Below are 20127 nucleotides of genomic sequence, written 5' to 3'. Positions count from 1 at the left end.
GGATTTTTGGATTGAAGTGTAAATGCATACAAATTTGTGTTTGAGATTGGCAAATTTCTCTCAACAGAGGTTATGCCAGTTTGTATTCCCAGTAATGTTTAAGAGTGTCTGTTTCCCTCACAGCCTCACAACTGAATAGATTGTCAAACTTTTGAATATTTGGGACAATTAGTATTTTAGTCTAATTATTTGTATTCTATTATTGAGTGAAATTAAAAACTCATTTAAGGGCCATTTTAATATTTCTTTTGGTAAATTGTTTGGATCTTTTGCCATTTTTCTGTAGGCTTTCTAGTCTATTTTTCTTCAGCTTTTGAAAATAGTTTATATGTTAAGGGTATTAGCCTTTACGTATGATGTATGTTGTAAATGTTTTCTTCCACGTCATTCATTTCTTGATTTTGCTTATGGTATTTGTTGTTGTCATTAATCCTCATCTGAGGATATTTTTCCATTGATTTTTAGAGAGAGTAGGAGGGAGGGAGAGAGAGAGAGAAACAAAGAAGTGAGAAAGACACATTGATTGATTGCCTCCTGCATGTGCCCTGACCAGGGCCAGAGATCGAGCCTGCAACTGAAGTACATGCCCTTGACCAGAATTGAACCCAGGACCTTTCAATCCATGGCTGACAACCTATCCACTGAGCCAAACCGGCCAGGGCTGTGGTATACTTTAATATCTAGTATGGCTGGTTCCCCTCAGGGCTCTTCCTTTTCTGTTTTTTCTCTAGCAATTTTTGTGTGTTTATTTTAGGGGATTTGGTTTTATGTCTGTAGGCCAAAAGGAATGGATAGAGCAGAGTCCTTGAGGTATGTATGTATGTGGAAGCAGGATTCAGAGCACAGCTCAAAGATGTTGGTGCTGATGATTCTGGAATTTCACTGCTCACCCGTGACATGGACTGTTCTGCCCAATGTGTAAAGAAATGGAGCAAGGAACTAGGCTGTGCCACCATTTCTCAGGAACCTCTGAAGGTTTTTACCTAACGTGTCATTTTGTGAAGCTTTCTCAGCGGGACCACCTTTGGTTTACTGTCTGCTGAGTGATGTTTTTTCTTTAAATTATTTTAGAGATATTCTGAGTTCCTAGCTTCTTTTCCTTTTCTGTTAATTTTTTTAAAATATATTTTATTGATTTTCTACAGAGAGGAAGGGAGAGGGATAGAGAGTCAGAAACATCGGTGAGGGAGAAACATCGACCAGCTGCCTCCTGCACATCCCCTTCTGGGGATGTGCCCGCAGCCAAGGTACATGCCCTTAACTGGAATCGAATCTGGGACCCTTGAGTCCGCACAAATGTTTAATTGTCTAAGGTTGGGGGATAAGGAACTTAGAAGTGTTTCTTAGGCATCAATTTGTCAGTAGGTGGCTACTGATGGAGTGCCAGCTATGTGTAGAGTACCGTCACAGGGACAAAGTTACACTCTGGCTCCTAAACTTTGGAAAGGAATTTACCTTTCCTGAGTCCTGTGCTTTATCTTCAGGTTCCAAATATGATCTAATGGCCTGACCTCAAATAAGTATCAAAATAGCTTAGTGAAAAGAGCATTTTCATATGTGATTAAAAAAAAATAAATAAATATCAAAATAAGTAATAATGGCATATGGCACTTCACCAAGTGACAGACATTGTTCTCAACACTTTACATATGTTCTCATTTAATATTCACCAATGAGGACGCTGTGGTACAAAGAGGTTAGATAACTTTCTCAAAGACACACAGCTAGGTATTTGAACCCAGGCGGAATGGTTTACTTTGCCTAATGGTTTGTGTTTTTGCTTTTGATTTTTCATATTCTCTGACTGTATTTAGCCTCTTCATAAAGTAGGAGTGAAAGTCTTTTTGCCTGGCAGGCCAGAGTGTCCTCTTCCATGTAGAGTTCCTCCCTGGCTACCCTAACTGGCCATTTTACAGGGTCAGAGTTTTCCTTGGAGGGGAAGTCCAGGAGGCCAAACCAACAGGCTTGTTTTCTGTATCATCTCTAACGTGACTATCCTCATGATTTAATAACCACCTCCCTAATACTTCCACTTACCTATTTCTCTTCTTTAGTTTTGCCTGTCTTCTGCTGATTATGTCTTTTTAACTTTTGTCTTATTAATCTGTCTCCTCTTTTTTAGAGATTTCTTCTACCCTCTGTTTGTTTTTCCATGACTTGGTGTCATTTTTAAAAAACCGATCAATGTTGCCCCTGGTTCTGTACATCATTTCAATCCATTTTAAATCACCCTCACCAGGGGTGGGGAAACTTTTTTTCTGCCAAGTACCATTTGGATATTTATAACATCATTTGTGGGGCATACAGAATTATCAACTTCAAAATTAGCTTGCTGTATTTAGTCAAACATTGTATTAACTCACCCCTAATGCCTTGAGAGGGCCAGACCAAATGATTTCTGGGACTTACGTGGCCCATGGGCTGGACCATCCCCACTCCTATGCTAGAAAAGCTCTCTGTTTTATTGAAAATCCATGGCTCTAGCATTTCAACATTAGCCCTATAGCATCAGAAATTTTGGCATGTCCACCATTGTATCCCAGCAGTTAAAACACTTGAGTGAATGAGTGAATTTGGATGTAATTCTTCCAGTTTCTTCTAAACAAAGTGAATAAGTATTTTCATTTTCTTGGTTTAGTGTCACATTTCAAGACGAGAGGCACTGAGGATGAGGAATCAACTGAAAAGTGTGAAAATGTCGGAAATGCAGAATCTCTGTGGCTAAGAGTGGAAGGTCTTCACAAGGATCATATGCAGGAATCTAAGGTTGGTGAAACTTGTGATTGGGATAGCAAGGTAGACAGCCGGTTGGAAAAGCCTGAGGGAAAAAGAATGATGGAAGACAAAAGTGGCATCAGGGAAAAAATTGGAAAAGCCAAGAACACAGCAAATATAAAGACAGAACAGAAAGACAAGGCATCTGAGAAAAGCTTACATCTGAGCTCAAAGCACGTTACATACCAGACCATCCCTATAGAACAGAGAAGCAGTGAACAAGTCAAATGTGTGGAGAACATCAATGGAAATTCGCATCCCCATTTGAAGCAGGAAACCAGTGCTTTTAAGAAATCTCATAAATGTGATGAGTGTGGGAAATTCTTCAAATATAATTCCCGCCTTATTCAACATAAAATTATGCACACTGGGGAAAAACGCTATGAGTGCGAAGACTGTGGAGGGACTTTCCGGAGCAGTTCGAGCCTTCGAGTCCACAAGCGGATCCATACTGGGGAGAAACCGTATAAGTGTGAGGAATGTGGGAAAGCCTACATGTCCTATTCCAGCCTTATAAACCATAAAAGCACCCATTCTGGGGAGAAGAACTGTAAATGTGATGAGTGTGGAAAATCTTTCAACTATAGCTCTGTTTTAGACCAGCATAAGAGGATCCACACTGGGGAGAAACCCTATGAATGTGGCGAGTGTGGAAAAGCCTTCAGGAACAGCTCTGGTCTCAGAGTCCACAAAAGGATCCACACAGGGGAGAAGCCTTATGAATGCGATATCTGTGGGAAAACTTTTAGTAATAGCTCTGGCCTTAGGGTTCACAAAAGGATCCACACAGGTGAAAAGCCCTATGAATGTGATGAGTGTGGGAAGGCCTTCATTACTTGCAGAACACTCCTAAACCATAAAAGCATCCATTTCGGAGATAAACCTTACAAATGTGATGAGTGTGAGAAATCGTTTAATTATAGCTCTCTCCTCATTCAGCATAAAGTCATCCACACTGGAGAAAAACCTTATGAATGTGATGAATGTGGGAAGGCCTTCAGGAATAGCTCAGGCCTTATTGTACACAAAAGAATCCACACGGGAGAGAAACCTTACAAGTGTGATGTCTGTGGCAAAGCGTTCAGCTATAGCTCAGGCCTTGCAGTCCATAAAAGCATTCACCCTGGGAAGAAAGCTCATGAATGTAAGGAGTGTGGAAAATCTTTCAGCTATAACTCACTTCTTCTTCAACATAAGACTATTCACACTGGAGAGAGACCTTATGTATGTGATGTGTGTGGCAAAACCTTCAGAAACAATTCAGGTCTCAAAGTCCACAGGAGGCTCCACACTGGGGAAAAACCATACAAGTGTGATGTGTGTGGGAAAGCCTATATCTCACGTTCTAGCCTTAAAAACCACAAAGGAATCCATCTTGGGGAGAAGCCCTATAAATGTAGCTATTGTGAGAAGTCTTTCAATTACAGCTCTGCCCTTGAACAACATAAAAGGATTCATACGAGGGAGAAACCTTTTGGGTGTGATGAGTGTGGAAAAGCCTTCAGAAATAATTCAGGTCTTAAAGTACATAAACGAATCCATACTGGGGAGAGACCTTACAAATGTGAAGAATGTGGGAAAGCCTACATCTCGCTCTCAAGCCTTATAAATCATAAAAGTGTACACCCTGGGGAAAAGCCCTATAAGTGTGAGGAGTGTGAAAAGGCCTTTATCACATACCGAACCCTTATAAACCACAAGAAAATTCATCTTGGGGAGAAGCCCTACAAATGTGATGTGTGTGAGAAATCTTTTAATTACACCTCACTCCTTTCTCAACACAAAAGGGTTCACACTAGAGAAAAACCCTATGAATGCGACAGGTGTGAGAAGGTCTTCAGAAACAACTCAAGCCTTAAGGTGCATAAAAGAATTCATACTGGGGAGAAACCCTATGAATGTGATGTGTGTGGAAAAGCCTACATCTCACACTCAAGCCTTATTAACCATAAAAGTACCCACCCTGGCAAGACACCCTATACATGTGATGAATGTGGAAAAGCTTTTTTCTCAAGCAGAACTCTTATAAGCCATAAAAGAGTTCATCTTGGGGAGAAACCCTTCAAATGTGTTGAGTGTGGGAAATCTTTCAGTTACAGCTCACTTCTTTCTCAACACAAGAGGATCCACACGGGGGAGAAGCCCTATGTATGTGATGGTTGTGGAAAGGCATTCCGGAACAGCTCCGGCCTCACAGTGCATAAAAGGATCCACACAGGCGAGAAACCCTATGGATGTGATGAGTGTGGGAAGGCCTACATCTCACACTCGAGTCTTATCAACCATAAAAGCATCCATCGTGGGCAGCAGCCTTATAATTGTGAATGTGGGAAATCCTTTAATTATAGATCTGTTCTTGACCAACACAAAAGGATCCACACTGGGAAGAAGCCATTCAAGTGTAGTGAGTGTGGGAAGACTTTTAATATCAGATCAGATCTCACCAAGCATAAAGTAATCCATACAGGGGAGGAATCTTTAAATGTGCCAAATGTGGGAAGTTACAGTGGCCCATCACAAAAGAGAACTCATGAGGGCGGGAATGTTCTGGATGGGACCAGGATGAGCTTGTCTCTGTAGGAGGCAAAGCATACTAAGTCTCAAAGAACTCAAATGGAAGAACAATCCTGTGAATTAAGAATATCTGAGGTCCTTGTTCATGGCTTATAATTTACATGGTATAAACAAAACCATGATCTTTTCTATGCTTCAGTCATAGCCAGCAAGGAAGCCTCCAGTGTCAAGGTAGTTGAGCCCTATGTTTCAAACTGGGGATAAAACCTATCAAAATGATAGAATGTTAAAACCTTCAAAATAAGCAGAGATTTCTGGAAAGACAAGGAAACATATGAATGAGAAAAGGGTTTCAATTAGAAGTCACACAGTCACCATTAGAAAGTTCATGTTTAGGTAAGTTCTGTGAATCTAATTGTGGGACATTCAGGTATAGCTTTGAGTCCCAGTTATAGATTGGTCAGTGGAAAAATCCCAAGAAGGTCCTCCAACAGGCAAATTCAGGGAGAGATAGGCTTCAGGGAATATAAATTTATTTAATAGTGATCATGGGATAAGAAGTTAATATAATTGAATGGTTTGGGAAGGAGGTGATGACAGATTTTGGATTAAATTTTGAATTTTGTGGGGAAAGTAAAGAGTGTAAGGTAAGAGAGAACCTCTTAAAAAAAAAGACAGGTTGATTGGATTATGCTATTATAATGTGATACACTAGTTGAGTGGGTGAAATTTTTTTTAAAAATTCAAATAAACCCTCTCAATGAATAATAAATGTAACGAGTGAAAACCTACAAATAAAAGGTTGTGCCATGGAGAGAAATACAGCACATTCAGGTACTAACAGGACACATCATTATGAATTTGCACAAAAAGAATTGATTCAGGGATTCCTATGAATAGGAATGCTGAGAAGGAGAGCATTTTATTGTAGAAATGAAAAAAATAAGTACCAATAATCAGGGCATAGGAAATTCATGCTTAATCTTGTAAAATGATTGTGTTGGGCTGTTATTGTAAAGCTTTTATGCACTACATGTGTATTGTCTTTTGTAAAATATTATGAATATGTTGTTCAGGGCTTACTCTCTCTTGGCCATGAAGAGACTGATAATTGTGGCAAGGTAAGGTGGAACTCCAATAAAGAAATCCCTCAAAAGTAAACAGGCCGTGCCTGGACTTGAGATGGAGCAGTATGCAGGGAAAGCCGTTCGTGTCACATCTTTGTGGGGTACGTTATACCAGATACAAACCTCGGAGGGCAGCAGGGGCTCATCCCCCAGGGCTAGCAGCTCAGGTCTCGCTAGAAGTGAGGTGGGACCTCCACCAGGAGAAGTGCAACATGGATTGAACCTCACATACTGGTGCTGAATCATAACTCCTGGGAATGGGCAAGCTCTTAATGGTAGTCACCACAGAAACAGTTCTGTTAGGAACTGATAAAATTTAACAAAATATGAACTTTGTATACAGCTGTTAACTAGGTATCTCAAAGGGTGAAATGAGAGTCTTCTGAGAGTTAAGTAACCTGTCCAAGAAGAGTCTGGGTGGGGCCAGTCTGTAGAGACTGAATTCCCTGTCGGGTCTCTCTGGTTCCAAAATTCACGCTTTTACAAGGGAAGAATCTCTTGCCAGATAGTGTTCCTGCTCTCTAGGACTTCGTGTATCTTGCCACAAAGTTTACATTCCTCTCTCTAGGAGTATAATTTTTTCACTTTGTCTACAAACCTTCATCAGTAAATTTAGACAGAGAGGGTAGAGATGGAATTAGGAAAAGGATACTATATTTCTGTCACTCAACTCCCACTTTGGAATGTCACTACTACATTTGCTCTGTCCTCTCCACGTGCAGCACTGGCAAACATGATTCTCTCCATAGACTTGGGTTAATATATTCAGCAAATTCTTGTTGAGGATGTGCTAGGCACAGTCCACTGTCCTGGACACTGGGCAGGAGGAGTAAATAAAGGATATATAAGAGATAAAGTCCATAAGCAAAGCTACCCCAATGGATGCTGAACTAAAATGCAGTGCTCAGAGGAAAGTGAGCATCATCATTGGTCGGGAAGAAGAGGTAACAGTGGTATTTGGGCTAGACAGTTTATTTTTTTATTAAGAGGGAGGATTGGGAAATGGGTTGGCCTGATGAAAGGCATCATCAGAAAAGCTCACACATCCTTCAGAGTGGCCAGTCTCTAGCAGGGCTTGCCCAGTGGACAGAAAGGAGGGAGGCCATGGAGTATCAATTTCAGGAGTCACCGGTTCATCTTCATTTACTGAAGGCTTTCGATGACTGGGTTACCTGAGGTTTCTGTGTAGCCAGGGCTGTCAGTGTGCCAGTGGCTTGAGCCCCCATAATGCACTGCCTGCTTTCAGGAGAGTAACCACTCAGATGGGAATTCTGAGAGCCCTTGCCTGCTGAGCACTGGGACACATTACTACGAGAACCTCCATTGACTCGTCCACAAGAAGTGGGTCCTGGGGCCTCTTGTCTTGAGCCTATCTAAGGACAGATACATGCAGCTCAGAATGATCCAGACAAGGAGGGGTCTTTGGGTCTCCACCTGTTCCAGGCAGACTGGTGCAGAGGTGGTTTGACTGCATCTGTTCAGACCTTCAGGACTTGAGCTGGTTTAGGGACCACCATCCCCCACCTCTTCAGAGAAAAATTCTGATATGCGAGAAGAAAAGTAAAATTTCCAACATATGTAGGTAAATCAAAACGCTTAAAAAAAGCAGTGTCTAAAAAAAACCTGTCTAATTCAAGGGTTAAAATAGAAAGGAAATCTTGGACAATAGTAGGTAAATTGGGAGATGGAAGATTTGCATGGAAAAGGGTCAAAATGCTGTTTAAGTGTAGATTTTATGACGTTAATTATGATTGTCATGGGCGAGCACTAAAATGATAGAAATAAAGGATATAAATCAAAATCTGGGCTGGAAAACCTCAAAGTCTAGAAAAGAAAAACATTAAAAAGGTGGGAGAGTGCTTTCTGGTAAAGATGGGCTAGGTTATTTGGGTTAACTTCCCACCTAAACCAAAAACGACTAAAATGTAGTTGGGATGCCTTCGGCATCAAGAGCATTGAGAGTGAGAAGACAATGTAGTTTAAATAAGCAGGGCAGTTTGCAAATGGGATCCGGTCATCAGAGAGGGGAACTCCAGAGCAGCTAATGCTCTAAGCTGTTTACTGATGCTGCACAGTTGAGCACCACTTCAGTCACAGGGAGAGACAGAAGGTCAGGGCCACGTCCACCTGAGGTGATGAATCTTACAGGAGACCTTTCCTAAGTTAAACTGGCTTCCCAACGGGCTTTATCCTCAGGATAAGGTAAACCAGGTCTAAACCCATCCCCAGGCCCATGGGACTGTAGAGATAGCAGTGCTATTACTAAGCAAAGCAAGATAAGAAAAAGTAAGGGAAAAAACATCCCTGATGCCCTGTGGTCATTGGCCAACCCTACTAGATAAACACACCTGGTAGAAGCATCAGAAAACTTTGGGAGAAGACTCCTTCAATTTTGACCTCAAGTAACCCTTATAGATATTTTTTTTTAGGGACAATTAATAAAGATAATCAGGCACATAAGGAAAAAAGGCAACATGACTGAAAGCCAGCAGAAAAGGACATACATAGACTTCACATATTGAATTATTGGTTACATTGGGGTCATGGGAGGAACTGTCCTTAAAATATTTGAAGATGTATTTGGTAACAGTTTGTGACAGGAACAAAAGAATTGGTGAAAACATGAAAGATATTGGTGAAGAAATTATCCAGAAAGCAGCATGGAGATAGAAAAGTTTGATTTGTGTTTAATCATAGTCTCAGAAGGCAAGGACACAATAAAAGGGGCAAAGAGAATGGGGCTGAGAATTTTCCAGAACTGATGAAAAATATAAGCCTACAGATTTAAAAGCCCAAAGAATACAAAGGAGGATAACTTGATGAAAGTCACACCTACACACATCATAACTGCAGAAAATCAAAGAGAAAAAAATTAACAGCTAAACACACACAAAATCCCTTCAAAGGAAGAATAGACTTCTCAGTAACAATGGGAGCCAAAAGAGTGGAGTGAAAACATCAGCATAAAGATAGGAAATAATGTCAACCTAGAATTTTATTTTTTATACCCAGTGAAAATATATTTCAAGAATGAGGATACAAATAAACACATTTTAAGACAAATTGTTTTATTATCCACAATAAAGAAAATTCTAGAGTCCATTGTAATATAGAAGGACAATGATCCCAGATGGGGTCTGAGATATAAAAAGATATGAGCAAAGAGAATAAGGAATATGTTGGCAAATGTAAATGAACATTTTATATAAAACAATAAAAATCTGGAGTTGTGAAAATAAGAGACTTAGAATACCAGAAAACAATGACATATAAGTCAAAAGTAAAAAGGATTGAAGGATTGTGTTATATAAGGGTAAAGGTTTTGGTTAATCTCATGCATATTGTAAAGTCCAGGGAAATAATAAAATAGGATATATAATTTCAATACTAGTAGATTAAAAATGGATTTTTAGTCCTAGCCGGTTTGGCTCAGGGGATAGAGCATCGGCTTGCGGACCGAGAGGTCCCAGGTTCAGTCCCGGTCAAGGGCATGTACCTTGGTTGCGGGCACATCCCCAGTGGGAGGTGTGCAGGAGGCAGCTGATCAATGTTTCTGACTCTGTCCCCCTCCCTTCCTCTCTGTAAAAAATCAATAAAATATATTTTTTTAAAAATGGATTTTTAAAAATAAAGCAAGTAAAAGAAAAAATGGGTGGGACAAAGGAAAAAGTCAAAAAGATGGTAGATCTTAAGCCAAACATACCAGTATTTATACTCTAATTTCATTAAATGATGAAGATTGTCGGTCAATGTCTTAGTCTGTTAGTCTGCTCTATCACAATACCACAGACTGGGTGGCTTAGAAACAATAATGTGTTTCTCACAGTTCTAGAGGCTGGGAGGAAGCCCGTGATCAGAGTGGTTGAAGATCAGCATGGTTGGATAGGGCTCTTTTCCACCTTTCAGATTTCTAATTGTATCCTCACATGGAGGAAAGGGCCGAGATGTTCTGTGGGGTCTTATAAGAGCACTAATCTCATTCATAAGGATTCCGCCCTCATGACCTCACCACTCTGAAAGGCCTCACTGTCTTTCACACTGTGCATTAGGATTCCAACATATGACGGGGGAATACAAACATTCTGACCATAACGGGACAAAAGTACAAAACCCCACCAGATGCTGCATACAAAAGACTTGCCTTAAAAAAAAATACACAAAGCAAATAGTATCTGAAAATGGGTATGTAGCTCTACTAATATTAGATGAAATAGAGTAAATCTAAAACTTTTTAAAATGGAAATTTTATAGAGTATGTTCTTGGCATAATTAAATTAGAAATTAGTAATAAAGATACCTTGGGCATCCCATTCAGAAACTTACAAATATATTTTTTTATTAAATGTATTTTTTATTTCAGAGAGGAAGAGAGAAATATCAATGATGAGAATTCATTAATTGGCTACCTCTTGTATAACCCCTGCTGGGAATGGAGCCCACAACCTGGCCATGTGCCCTGACCAGAAATTGAATTGTGACCTCCTGGTTCACAGGTGGACACCCAACCATACAGCCATTGTGGCTGGGTATACATTTTTTAGTCATAGTGAACCCAGGACCCTTGAGTCTGCAGGCCGATGCTCCATCCACGGAGTCAAACCGGTAGGGCCAAAAAAAAAATATTTTGAAGAAATAATGAAAATGCTACATATCAAGACCAGTAGGATATTGCTTAAGCAGTCTTTAGACATTGATAACCTAAAAAGATATTTAGAAAAATCAGAAAACCTAGGACCACCTCCAGAAAAATCAAAATAAGTCCCAAAAAAGTTAAAATAAGGAAGTAATAAATGGCAGACATTTATGAAATAGAAAAACATACAATACAGAGGCCCAGATAAGCCAAGTGTGTGTGTGTGTGTGTTAGAAAAGACTAATATTGACAAACTTCGGTGAAAATAAAAGAGAACTCATAAATAATGTCAGGGAAAAATGGAGCACTGTAAAATGTTTTCCTTTGGACATACATTGACCTTCTAGCCCGCTAATACTGAGAATAACCCACTCCTAAATTTCTTGAGTCAATAATTCTGAGAATAGGATGCAACAAGATGAGCCAAATCACAAAGAAACAACTCATTTCTGTAAGATTGTGATATCTACCTGACCAAAGCCCAGCCAAATTGCAGTTGGCGCCGCTACTTTTGCTTATTTACCTGAAAACCCCTCACATTCTCATTGTAGAGACATTCTCTGAGGCCTTGTTGCAACAGTCTGAATAAAGCACTCAGGCCCTTGTAGTTGAAGTCTTGCAGAATTTCTAAAGTTTGATGTTATTTTACAATTTTATGCTGTTAAATTAGAAAGTTTAGATGAGAAGATAACATTCCTAGAAATAAAACTTACCAAGACTTTCCTAAGGGTCTCATGACTTACGAATGCGGGGGTATGAGGAGTGTATAGGATGAGTTCAGTTCTTATGGCACGAAAAGGAGGATTGAGGGTTGGAGCATCGTCCAGTACACCAGAAATTTGTGCAGCGATGGAAAGGTTGCTGGTTTAACCTTTCTGGTCAGGACACACGTCTGAGCGGTGGGCTCGATCCCCGATAGGGGGTATCCAGGAGGCAGCTAGTCCATGTTTCGCTCTCCTTCCTCTCTCTAAAAATCAATAAAAAAAATTTTTTTTTAAAGTTTGTGGTTTGATCCTTGGCCAGGGCAATAGATTGATGTTTCTCTCCCTTCCTCTCTGTCTAAAGTCAATAAACATATCCTTGGGTGAGGATTAAGAATAATAAAAATATTAAAAATTAAAGGAGCAAGAGGAGACGGGAGAGGAGAGGGAGGGGAAAGAAAGCAGGAGGGGAAACCTTGATCAACAGCAAAGCCTTCCACAGGCATGCACTCTTTATTCTGGTGAATCTGAAAATGAAAGCTTGAAAAATCATTTTAATCTGGGTTTGTTTACAGAGACCAGGCATGAAATGGTACTGCGGACCAGTCATGCAATTCAAGGGAATTTTTCCTCGTGGGATTAAAAATAAGGGTAAGCCGAGGACAGACGGGGAACCTGAGGTCTGCCTGCATCGGGACCTTGAGGAATTGGTTGCACCTGTCCCTGGGGGTTCCCTGGTCTGGAAGTTCTCTGGGCTGGAATGCCTCTTTCCCGGCCTCAGCCTGGAGACACGGAGAAGGAGGTCACAGTGCTTTAGCCCAAGTCATCCCCCCCTCTCCCCGCCCTGAGTGTTCCCCGTTTAGCTGTGAAAGTTTTTCTCAGGCCATGCATGGTATCAGTTATGCTCAGGAAGGAGTTGGTGTGAACCCTGTGTAGAGGCGACAGTGTACTGGCCAAGATCACCGACTCCCCACCTGGGTTCAAATGAAGACTCTCACTCGCAGATGACTTGACGCAAGTAACTAAACCTGTTTTTATGCTGTGTCCTTACCTGTTTCTTACAAGGATAATAGCAGGTGGACCTGGTGGGTGGTAATGAAGATTGGAGAAGTGGGTGTTTAAATTATTAGAGTCCTTAGAAGTATGCCCGGGATGAGAAGCGTTTGTCTGGGTGCGGTAAGTAAGTCAGGTGGTGTGGTGGCCTCCATCCCAGGACCAGCAGTGGGAAGCAGTGTCGTCTGGAAGCCAAGTAAATTCTCCAAGGACCACCCCACACACAGACACAACCTGAGACAAGATTTGAGAAAAAGACCTTTTGGTCTGGTTACTCAGTATCTTGCCTGTAAGCAAGCAATCCATTGTTTCTGAACAAACTTGCTTTGCTCTGTCAGACTGGGGAGGGGTCAGCAGAGGGGGCCTCTGTTCGGGCGCCACATGTGCTGAGCCAGCTCAGTCAAGGGTTGGCAAGCCTGAGTAAGGGTGGTGAAGGATGGAGAAATGACAGACAGAGAGAATAAGCAGGTGTAGGTGGATCTCCTGTGCCTGGCTGAGGCCACAGAGCGAGATCCAGAGGCAAGCTGAGCCTTTATTTTATAGCCAGAGGTAAACAAGGTGGTGGTCACCAGAGTTACAATGTTCTTGTGAGTTTCACTTGTTTTGGCAGCACTTGCTGCATCTCCCTCAGCCCAGTAGCTTCCCAGGTACGATCTAGGGAGCGTCATAAGGTCAGGCCTAATGATGCTAAGAGGACTGTGCCCTCTAAGCCGGGGCTTGTTTGTGGCTTTGCCAACAGGTCAGTCCAGGGTTAACCCTATCGCCCCGCCCTACAGGCCTCCATCTCTATTCGTTGACCCAAGGGTGTTGGGTGGGTGCGGCTGCCTCACACTTGCTTCTCCAGCTTAGGCAGCCTGCCTGCTCATGCTTTTTGCATTTCCCTCCCAGTCCTTGGCAGCAGGCGTGCTGGAGGTGAATGCAGGTAAGGCTGCTGAAAGCCAAGCTTCCACCATCTTAGCGATGATTGTTTTGGGTGAGTGTCCCTTAAGGTCTCAAAAGATAGAGGTCGTATGGTGGGCAGGGGAAAGCTGGAGGAGGGCAGAGGTTCCTCTGGTCTCAGATGCAAACCTTGGGGTCAATATTTCAGTGAATGCAATTATGAATTTATTTCTTTTCCTGTCTATAATTTCTCCATCTGAAAATGAGGGGAAAGACCCAACTCACAAGTTTATTTTTGTTAATTCTCATGTGAGGATATTTTTCCATTGATTTTTAGAGAGAATGGAAGGGAGAGGGAGAGACAGAGAGAAGCATCAATGTGAGAGAGAGACACATTGATTGGTTGCCTCCTGCACACACTCCAACAAGGGCCGGGGAACCTACAACCAAGGTGCGTGCCCTTGACCGGAATCGAACCCAGGACCCTTCAGTCTATAGGCCAATGCTGTATCCACTAAGCCAAACTGGCTAGGGTCTCACAAGCTTATTTTAAAGAATAATTAAAAAGCAGTATTTTGTAAATCTTCATACAAAATTTCATTGATAAGTTGACTAATGATCTAATTTTTAAAAGTTAAATGAACAAGATAACAAAGATGAGAGCAAAAATTAAAACATAAAACAACACAGAAATGATCAAAAGTTGTTTGATACTTTGAAAAAGTATTAAAATTGATAAACTTCTGGTTTGAAAAACAAGAAAGAACAGGAAGCACAAATAATAACAGATCCCATAGGATTTTTAGAAGTTTGGGTTTTTTTTAAAATTTCCATACAGGGCTTCCTAGTTATATTTTTATTAATTTGTGGTCAGAAAACATACTGTATCTGATTTCTATCCTTTGACATGTGCTCTGACTTGCTCAGGGCTCAGCACGTGTTTCTCAGTGAAGGTCACCTGGGCATGTGAGAAGATTGTTTTGCAGATACCAGGTGCAGTCACCTAGATAAAGCCAGCAGACCAAGTTTGTAATGTATTGTTCTGATTTTCTCTGCTCTTAATGGTTATCTGCTTGTTCTATCAATTAATGAGATAATTGTTGACTTATTCATTTCTACTATAATTCTGTGAATTTTGCTTCATATAATAAAGGCCTTGTTATTGGGTGCATATTAATATAGAATTGTTATATTGTTACAGAAAAACCGGACAAGAACCAAACAGCGCTCTGAGAGTTTGGAGTTACACTTTATTCACCGCGGTGGGCTTAGGGAAATGAATCCAAATTCTAAGCCAAGCTACAAGCAGAACTTCCCTTTTCATGGAAGAGCCGGCCCTTTGTGCACTTGCTGGCGGCCTTGAAAACTACACAGTTCTATCCAATTAAAAAATGCACCTGGCATGGCATTGGGTGTATCTAATCTCTGGCCTACAAGGTCTGAGAGCTAAGTTCATCTCCCCCATTATTCAAGCAGGCTAGAAAGCAAAGTTACTTTTTCAGAATTAGATAGAGGCCGTCCAAAGAATAGTAGAGAATTCCAAACAGTAGTTTTACAGAATAGGGGTTTTCCTTCACAATATTTTCCTGGTGATTGAAACTTTAAGAAGTAAACATCTGCCATAGCCTGTTTGGCTCAGTGGCTAGAGTGTCGGCCTGCAAACTGAAGGGTCCCAGTTCGATTCTGGTCAAGGGCAAATGCCTGGGATTCGGGCTCAATCCCCAGTAGGGGGCATACAAGAGGCAGCCAATCGATGATTCTCTCTCATCATTGATGTTTCTATCTCTCTCTCCCTCTCCCTTCCTCTCTGAAATCAATAAAAATATATTTTTTAAAGAAGAAGTAAACATCTATCTGTGGTAATGCCTTTTGTTTACTTAAACTCTTATTTTTCTGGTATTAATAACATCAGCTTATTTTTTATTGTTACATGGCGTATCTCTTTCCATCCTTTTACTTTTTAAAGAATATGTTTTTACTGATTTTTAGATAGAGAGGGAGAGGGAGAGAGAAATAGAAACATCTATGAGAGCGACACATGGATCAACTGCCTCCTGCATGCCCCCTACTGGAGGTCAAGCCTGTAACCCAGGCATGTGCCCCAACCTGGGATTGAACCCGGGATCTCTGGTCCATGGGATGATGCTCAGTCCACTGAGCCACACTGTCTGGCCCATCCTTTTACTTTCAACCTTCCTGTATTTCTGCTTAGATGTGTCTCTTGGAAATAACATATAGTTGTTTTAATTCCGTATGATAACTTCTTTTAACAGGATCATTTGGCCTTTAATATATAATTTCTGACATGTTTAATCTTAAATCTTATTCACTGCTTTCTATGTGCCCCATCTGATCCAAGTTCTGTTATCCCTTTTCTTGCCTTCTTTCAGATGGGTTAGGATTATTCTATTAGAATTCTGTTAAAATTATCCTACTATTCTATTTCCCTAAATTGGTTCAGAAGTTATATACTTTATCTCTTCTTTTAATGGCTGAGGAATCAAAAGATCCATTCTTGCAATACATTATTACTGTTTTCAACACCAATTTTTTTTTTAATTGTATTGTTGAGGCCTAGCCAGTTTGGCTCAATGGATAGAGCATTAGCCTGCAGACTGAAGGGTCCCGGGTTTGATTCCGCTCAATGGCACATGCCCAGGTTGCGATCCCCAGTGGGGGGTGTGCAGGAGGCAGCCGATCAATGATTCTCATCATTGATGTTTCTATCTCTCCCTCTTCCTTACTCTCTGAAATAAATAAAAAATATATTTTAAAAAATCTGTATTGTTGAAAGTATTACATATGTCCCCTTGCCCCCCATTGACCCCCTCCAGACCTCTCCCCCTCCAGGCCTTCACCACCCTATTGTCTCTGTCCATGGGTTATGCATATATGCATATAAGTTCTTTGGTTGATCACCTCGCACCCATCCACCCTCCCATGCCTTCCCTCTGGGATTCCACACTCTGTTCCATGCTTCTGAAGTTCAAATTTAACTGGGTGTCCTGTATTTTATCTGGCAGCCCAGCTGGTTGCATGCCCTATCCCTTTCTTTGCAGGTCCGGAATCTTATGGGTGGGTCCAGGTTGGGCAGGACTGGCTGCTGCTGGGAGGAAGGGGGACGTCTGGCTGGGCCTCTTTCTGCTCCTCGGTTTTCATTCCTGGCGGCACACGCCGTAGCCCCCTCATCGGGTGGGTATCCTCTCGCACAGGGAATTGGGTTGTCAAGGTGGCCCAAACCCTCCTCCTGATCTGTCCACTTGACCCTGGGAGCCTCCTGGAACCATGACAGGCAGATCTTGCGGGGGCAAATGCCAGGGGGCCAGCCCTCTCTGGCTGTGGCACAGAACTCTGTTCCTCCTCCTGCAGTCACTCTGGGCTCGACAGGTGACCTCTCCATGAGGAAGGGGTCTCTGGGAGGACAGTCTGCGTCCCCAGTCTCCCTCCAGCCTCCTATTCTATGCATCCCCAAGGACAGTCTTGCCTTTCCACTAAGGACTCTGCCCACATAGGCCAAGTCTGCCCACCTCTCAGAATCAGGACCTTCGGACTTCGTGGTTCTTAGTCTCCCTTCCTCCCCACAGCCTCCCCAGCCCCCTGGTCAAGGCTCCTCCAAGGCCCCTGGCAGCCAGGCACTCGGGTCCGGGCTCAGGGCACAGGGCCTTGCGGGTCTCCCTCCATGGCCTGGGTTCTGTTGGGAGGCTGTTGGCATGTCTGTTTCTCCGCTGCCTGTGAGCAGCACCGAGAGGGACTCCCTATTGTGGAATCAGCTGCTGCTGCTGGACAGAGAGCGGCCGCTGTTAAGTACAGGCTACGAGCCCTGTGGTCCCTTTTGCTTTCGTCAAACTTTTCCTGGAAACACACCTTCTTCCAGGCCCCGCCTCCTGGGGTCTTCTCTCCCTTTTAAAAACTGACGTATCTAGACCTTTCTCCCAGGGCTGTCCGGGTCTTAGAAAGTGGCATTAAAAAATAATAATAATAATTGCTAATATGTAAATGTTTGCTATTGGGACAAATTTAAAATTTTGTATTAAAAACCCCCAGGTATTTATTAGCCCTGCTATGTGTACTGAACACTGTTAGGTCATATGAGATTAAGACATAGTTCTTACACTCAAGAATCAGACTGGAAGACAAGATTTAAGTACATAAAAAGCCATTTAAGAATGACCGGAAGAGACTAGTAGATAATATGTGTTTGAAGTGACTTTTTTAAAAAAGTATATTTCTTTATTGATTTCAGAGAAGAAGGGAGGAGAGAGAGAAACATCAATGATCAGAGAGAATCACTGATTGGCTGCCTTCTGCACGCCCCCCACTGGGGACCAAGCCCGCAACCCAGGCATGTGCCCTTGGCCGGAATTTAACATGGGACCCTTCAGTCCGCAGGCCTACGCTCCATCCACTGAGCCAAGCCGCCCAGGGCTGAAGTGACTTATAAAGGTCATATAATGACTCTGTGTTTTATCATCTGTGGAATCACACATGACTAAATCAGGTTATCCCTAAAGTTTATTTGTTCCAAATAAATTACCCACTAAATCTTAGAAACTTTATATAATAACGCCATCTGGTGTTCACTTTTACCAGGCATCATTGCTAGCAACACTTGCAGTCTTACAAGATACGATGAGGAGGCCATTATTCATTTCCCACTTGGCAGCGGGGGAACTTGGGCATGGAGAGGTGAGGGATTGCCCATGGGCACAGAGCTCTGTGTAGGAGCTGGCATCTTGGGCCCATGGTGGCAGGCTCTGTGTGCACAGTGGCTATGCCATGGTGTCTCTGTGCGAACTCCCACTTTCCCATACTTACTTACCAGATTGTACTTCCTTACTTTTTCAAATGGGAAAACAACATAGCATCCTTGGAATGCCTATCCTATTTTCCATTACTTCACGCAACCAAGTTTTTAATATGTTCTTGGCTGTCCTCTCTTCTCTAGGGATCTAGTCTACCCATTTCACTCAGAGCTTAGCCCAAAGTCCTGCCTCCACAATATCACATTGCTTTCTTGGTTTCCCCAAAATTTATCAGGTGAAATCTTCAACATTTTATAGCCCTCATTTCTACCCCTCTTTCTTAACTCTGACGTCACAGCCTTGCTAGGAGGGTTCACCGATAGCGCTTCACTAAAGCTCTGTTTCCTCCGTGGTGCTTCTGTCTGCTACACTCTGCAGCTATTCACACTCCACTCGAGTCCCTCGGGGTAATGGGGTGGTGTGGAGTCGGAGAGTCCACAGGAGCTACCAGGGACAGCTCCCAACAGTGAATTCTCACACAAGGCAAAGGACCGGTGCTGACAGCTACTGAGGCTCCCGGGAGGGAGTGGCACTAGAGCTGGTGATAAAAGACTTCGGAGGACCTTTTGGGTGGAGAAGGAAGAGATGGCACCCCAGGCTGAGAGGGGGGAGCACCCGTCCCTGACCTCGTCCCTAGAATGAAGTACCTGTGGTGTTCCAGGCATTGACAAAGGAAAAGTAAATGAAAACACTTTCTTGGAGTATTCTCTTCACTCTGGGTTGTAGATGAGTAACCTGATCTATTTCATAAATCACACCCGGTTCTCTGCTGAGATTCCACTCAAGAAGGTATGTCAGAATGCAAGCAAGCAAGCTTGCTATTTCCCCAGGTAAGACCCCACGTGGGTCCGATTTAGAAGCGTCAATCATGTGAAAAGGTCAGTCTCTTAATCATTAGGAATGACCCAGCGACACAGCACAGAGGTGATTGGCACAGAGCAGTGAGCAACCTGAAGCTGGCAGGCATGGGAAGGATTATTAACTCCCAAAGCCGGTGGCCTCTTTCAAAAACAAACTGCCACCCTAGCCGGTTTCGCCCAGTGGATAGAGCTTCAGCCCTCGGAATGAAGAGTCCCAGGTTCAATTCCGGAAAAGAGCACGTACCTCCGTTGCAGTTACAGGCTTGCCCCCTGGCCCTCGTGGGGGCTTATGTGGGAGGCACCCAATTGATTGATGTTTCTCTCTCTCGCCCCCTCCCTTCCACTCTCTTTAAAAGTCAATGGAAAACATCCTTGGGTAAGAACTAACCAAAAACAAAAACAAATTGCCGTAGCAGGCCCCAGGCAATGTGTAATGAGTGTTTGCTGGGGAGCTGGTTGCCTTTAACTTCCATTCTTCTGCAGGAGCCCAGTGTGGGTTCTGAAGGGGGAGAGGGGGCACATGTGGACCACACTTTTGTCCCAAAATAAGGTGGAAAACAGTGAATCTGACAAGAGCTCAGAGATGGCACTTTGAAACGTTAATGCATGTGTTTCATTATGATAAAGTTATAATTGTGGTTTGGGGGTAACAGTTGTACTTGTTTCTCCAAAGCTCTTCAGTGCTCCTACACGAGGCGCTGCTTTAAGGACTGACGGTATGGGAATGCGGTCACGCAGCCAGACCAGCACCCAGTGCCCCGCTCCAGACCCAGCTCAGCGCAT

At 42.6% G+C, this 20127-nt stretch overlaps 1 protein-coding gene across 1 annotated transcript; it reads left to right on the top strand.

Moving 5' to 3' along the window:
• The first annotated feature begins 2658 nt into the window (after positions 1-2658).
• ZFP62 (ZFP62 zinc finger protein) lies at positions 2659-6492 on the top strand. Its single transcript, XM_006779397.2, is given in 2 exon segments — positions 2659-5251; positions 5254-6492. Coding segments are annotated over 2 exon segments (2556 nt in total). The 5' UTR covers positions 2659-2751; the 3' UTR covers positions 5310-6492.
• Positions 6493-20127: the final 13635 nt, after the last annotated feature.

The sequence above is a fragment of the Myotis davidii genome, unplaced genomic scaffold (genome assembly GCF_000327345.1).
Source record: "Myotis davidii unplaced genomic scaffold, ASM32734v1 scaffold862, whole genome shotgun sequence".
In the NCBI taxonomy this organism is placed as follows: domain Eukaryota; kingdom Metazoa; phylum Chordata; class Mammalia; order Chiroptera; family Vespertilionidae; genus Myotis; species Myotis davidii.
The sequence above is the reverse complement of the archived record's forward strand: the minus strand, read 5'-3'. Positions and strand labels throughout refer to the sequence as shown.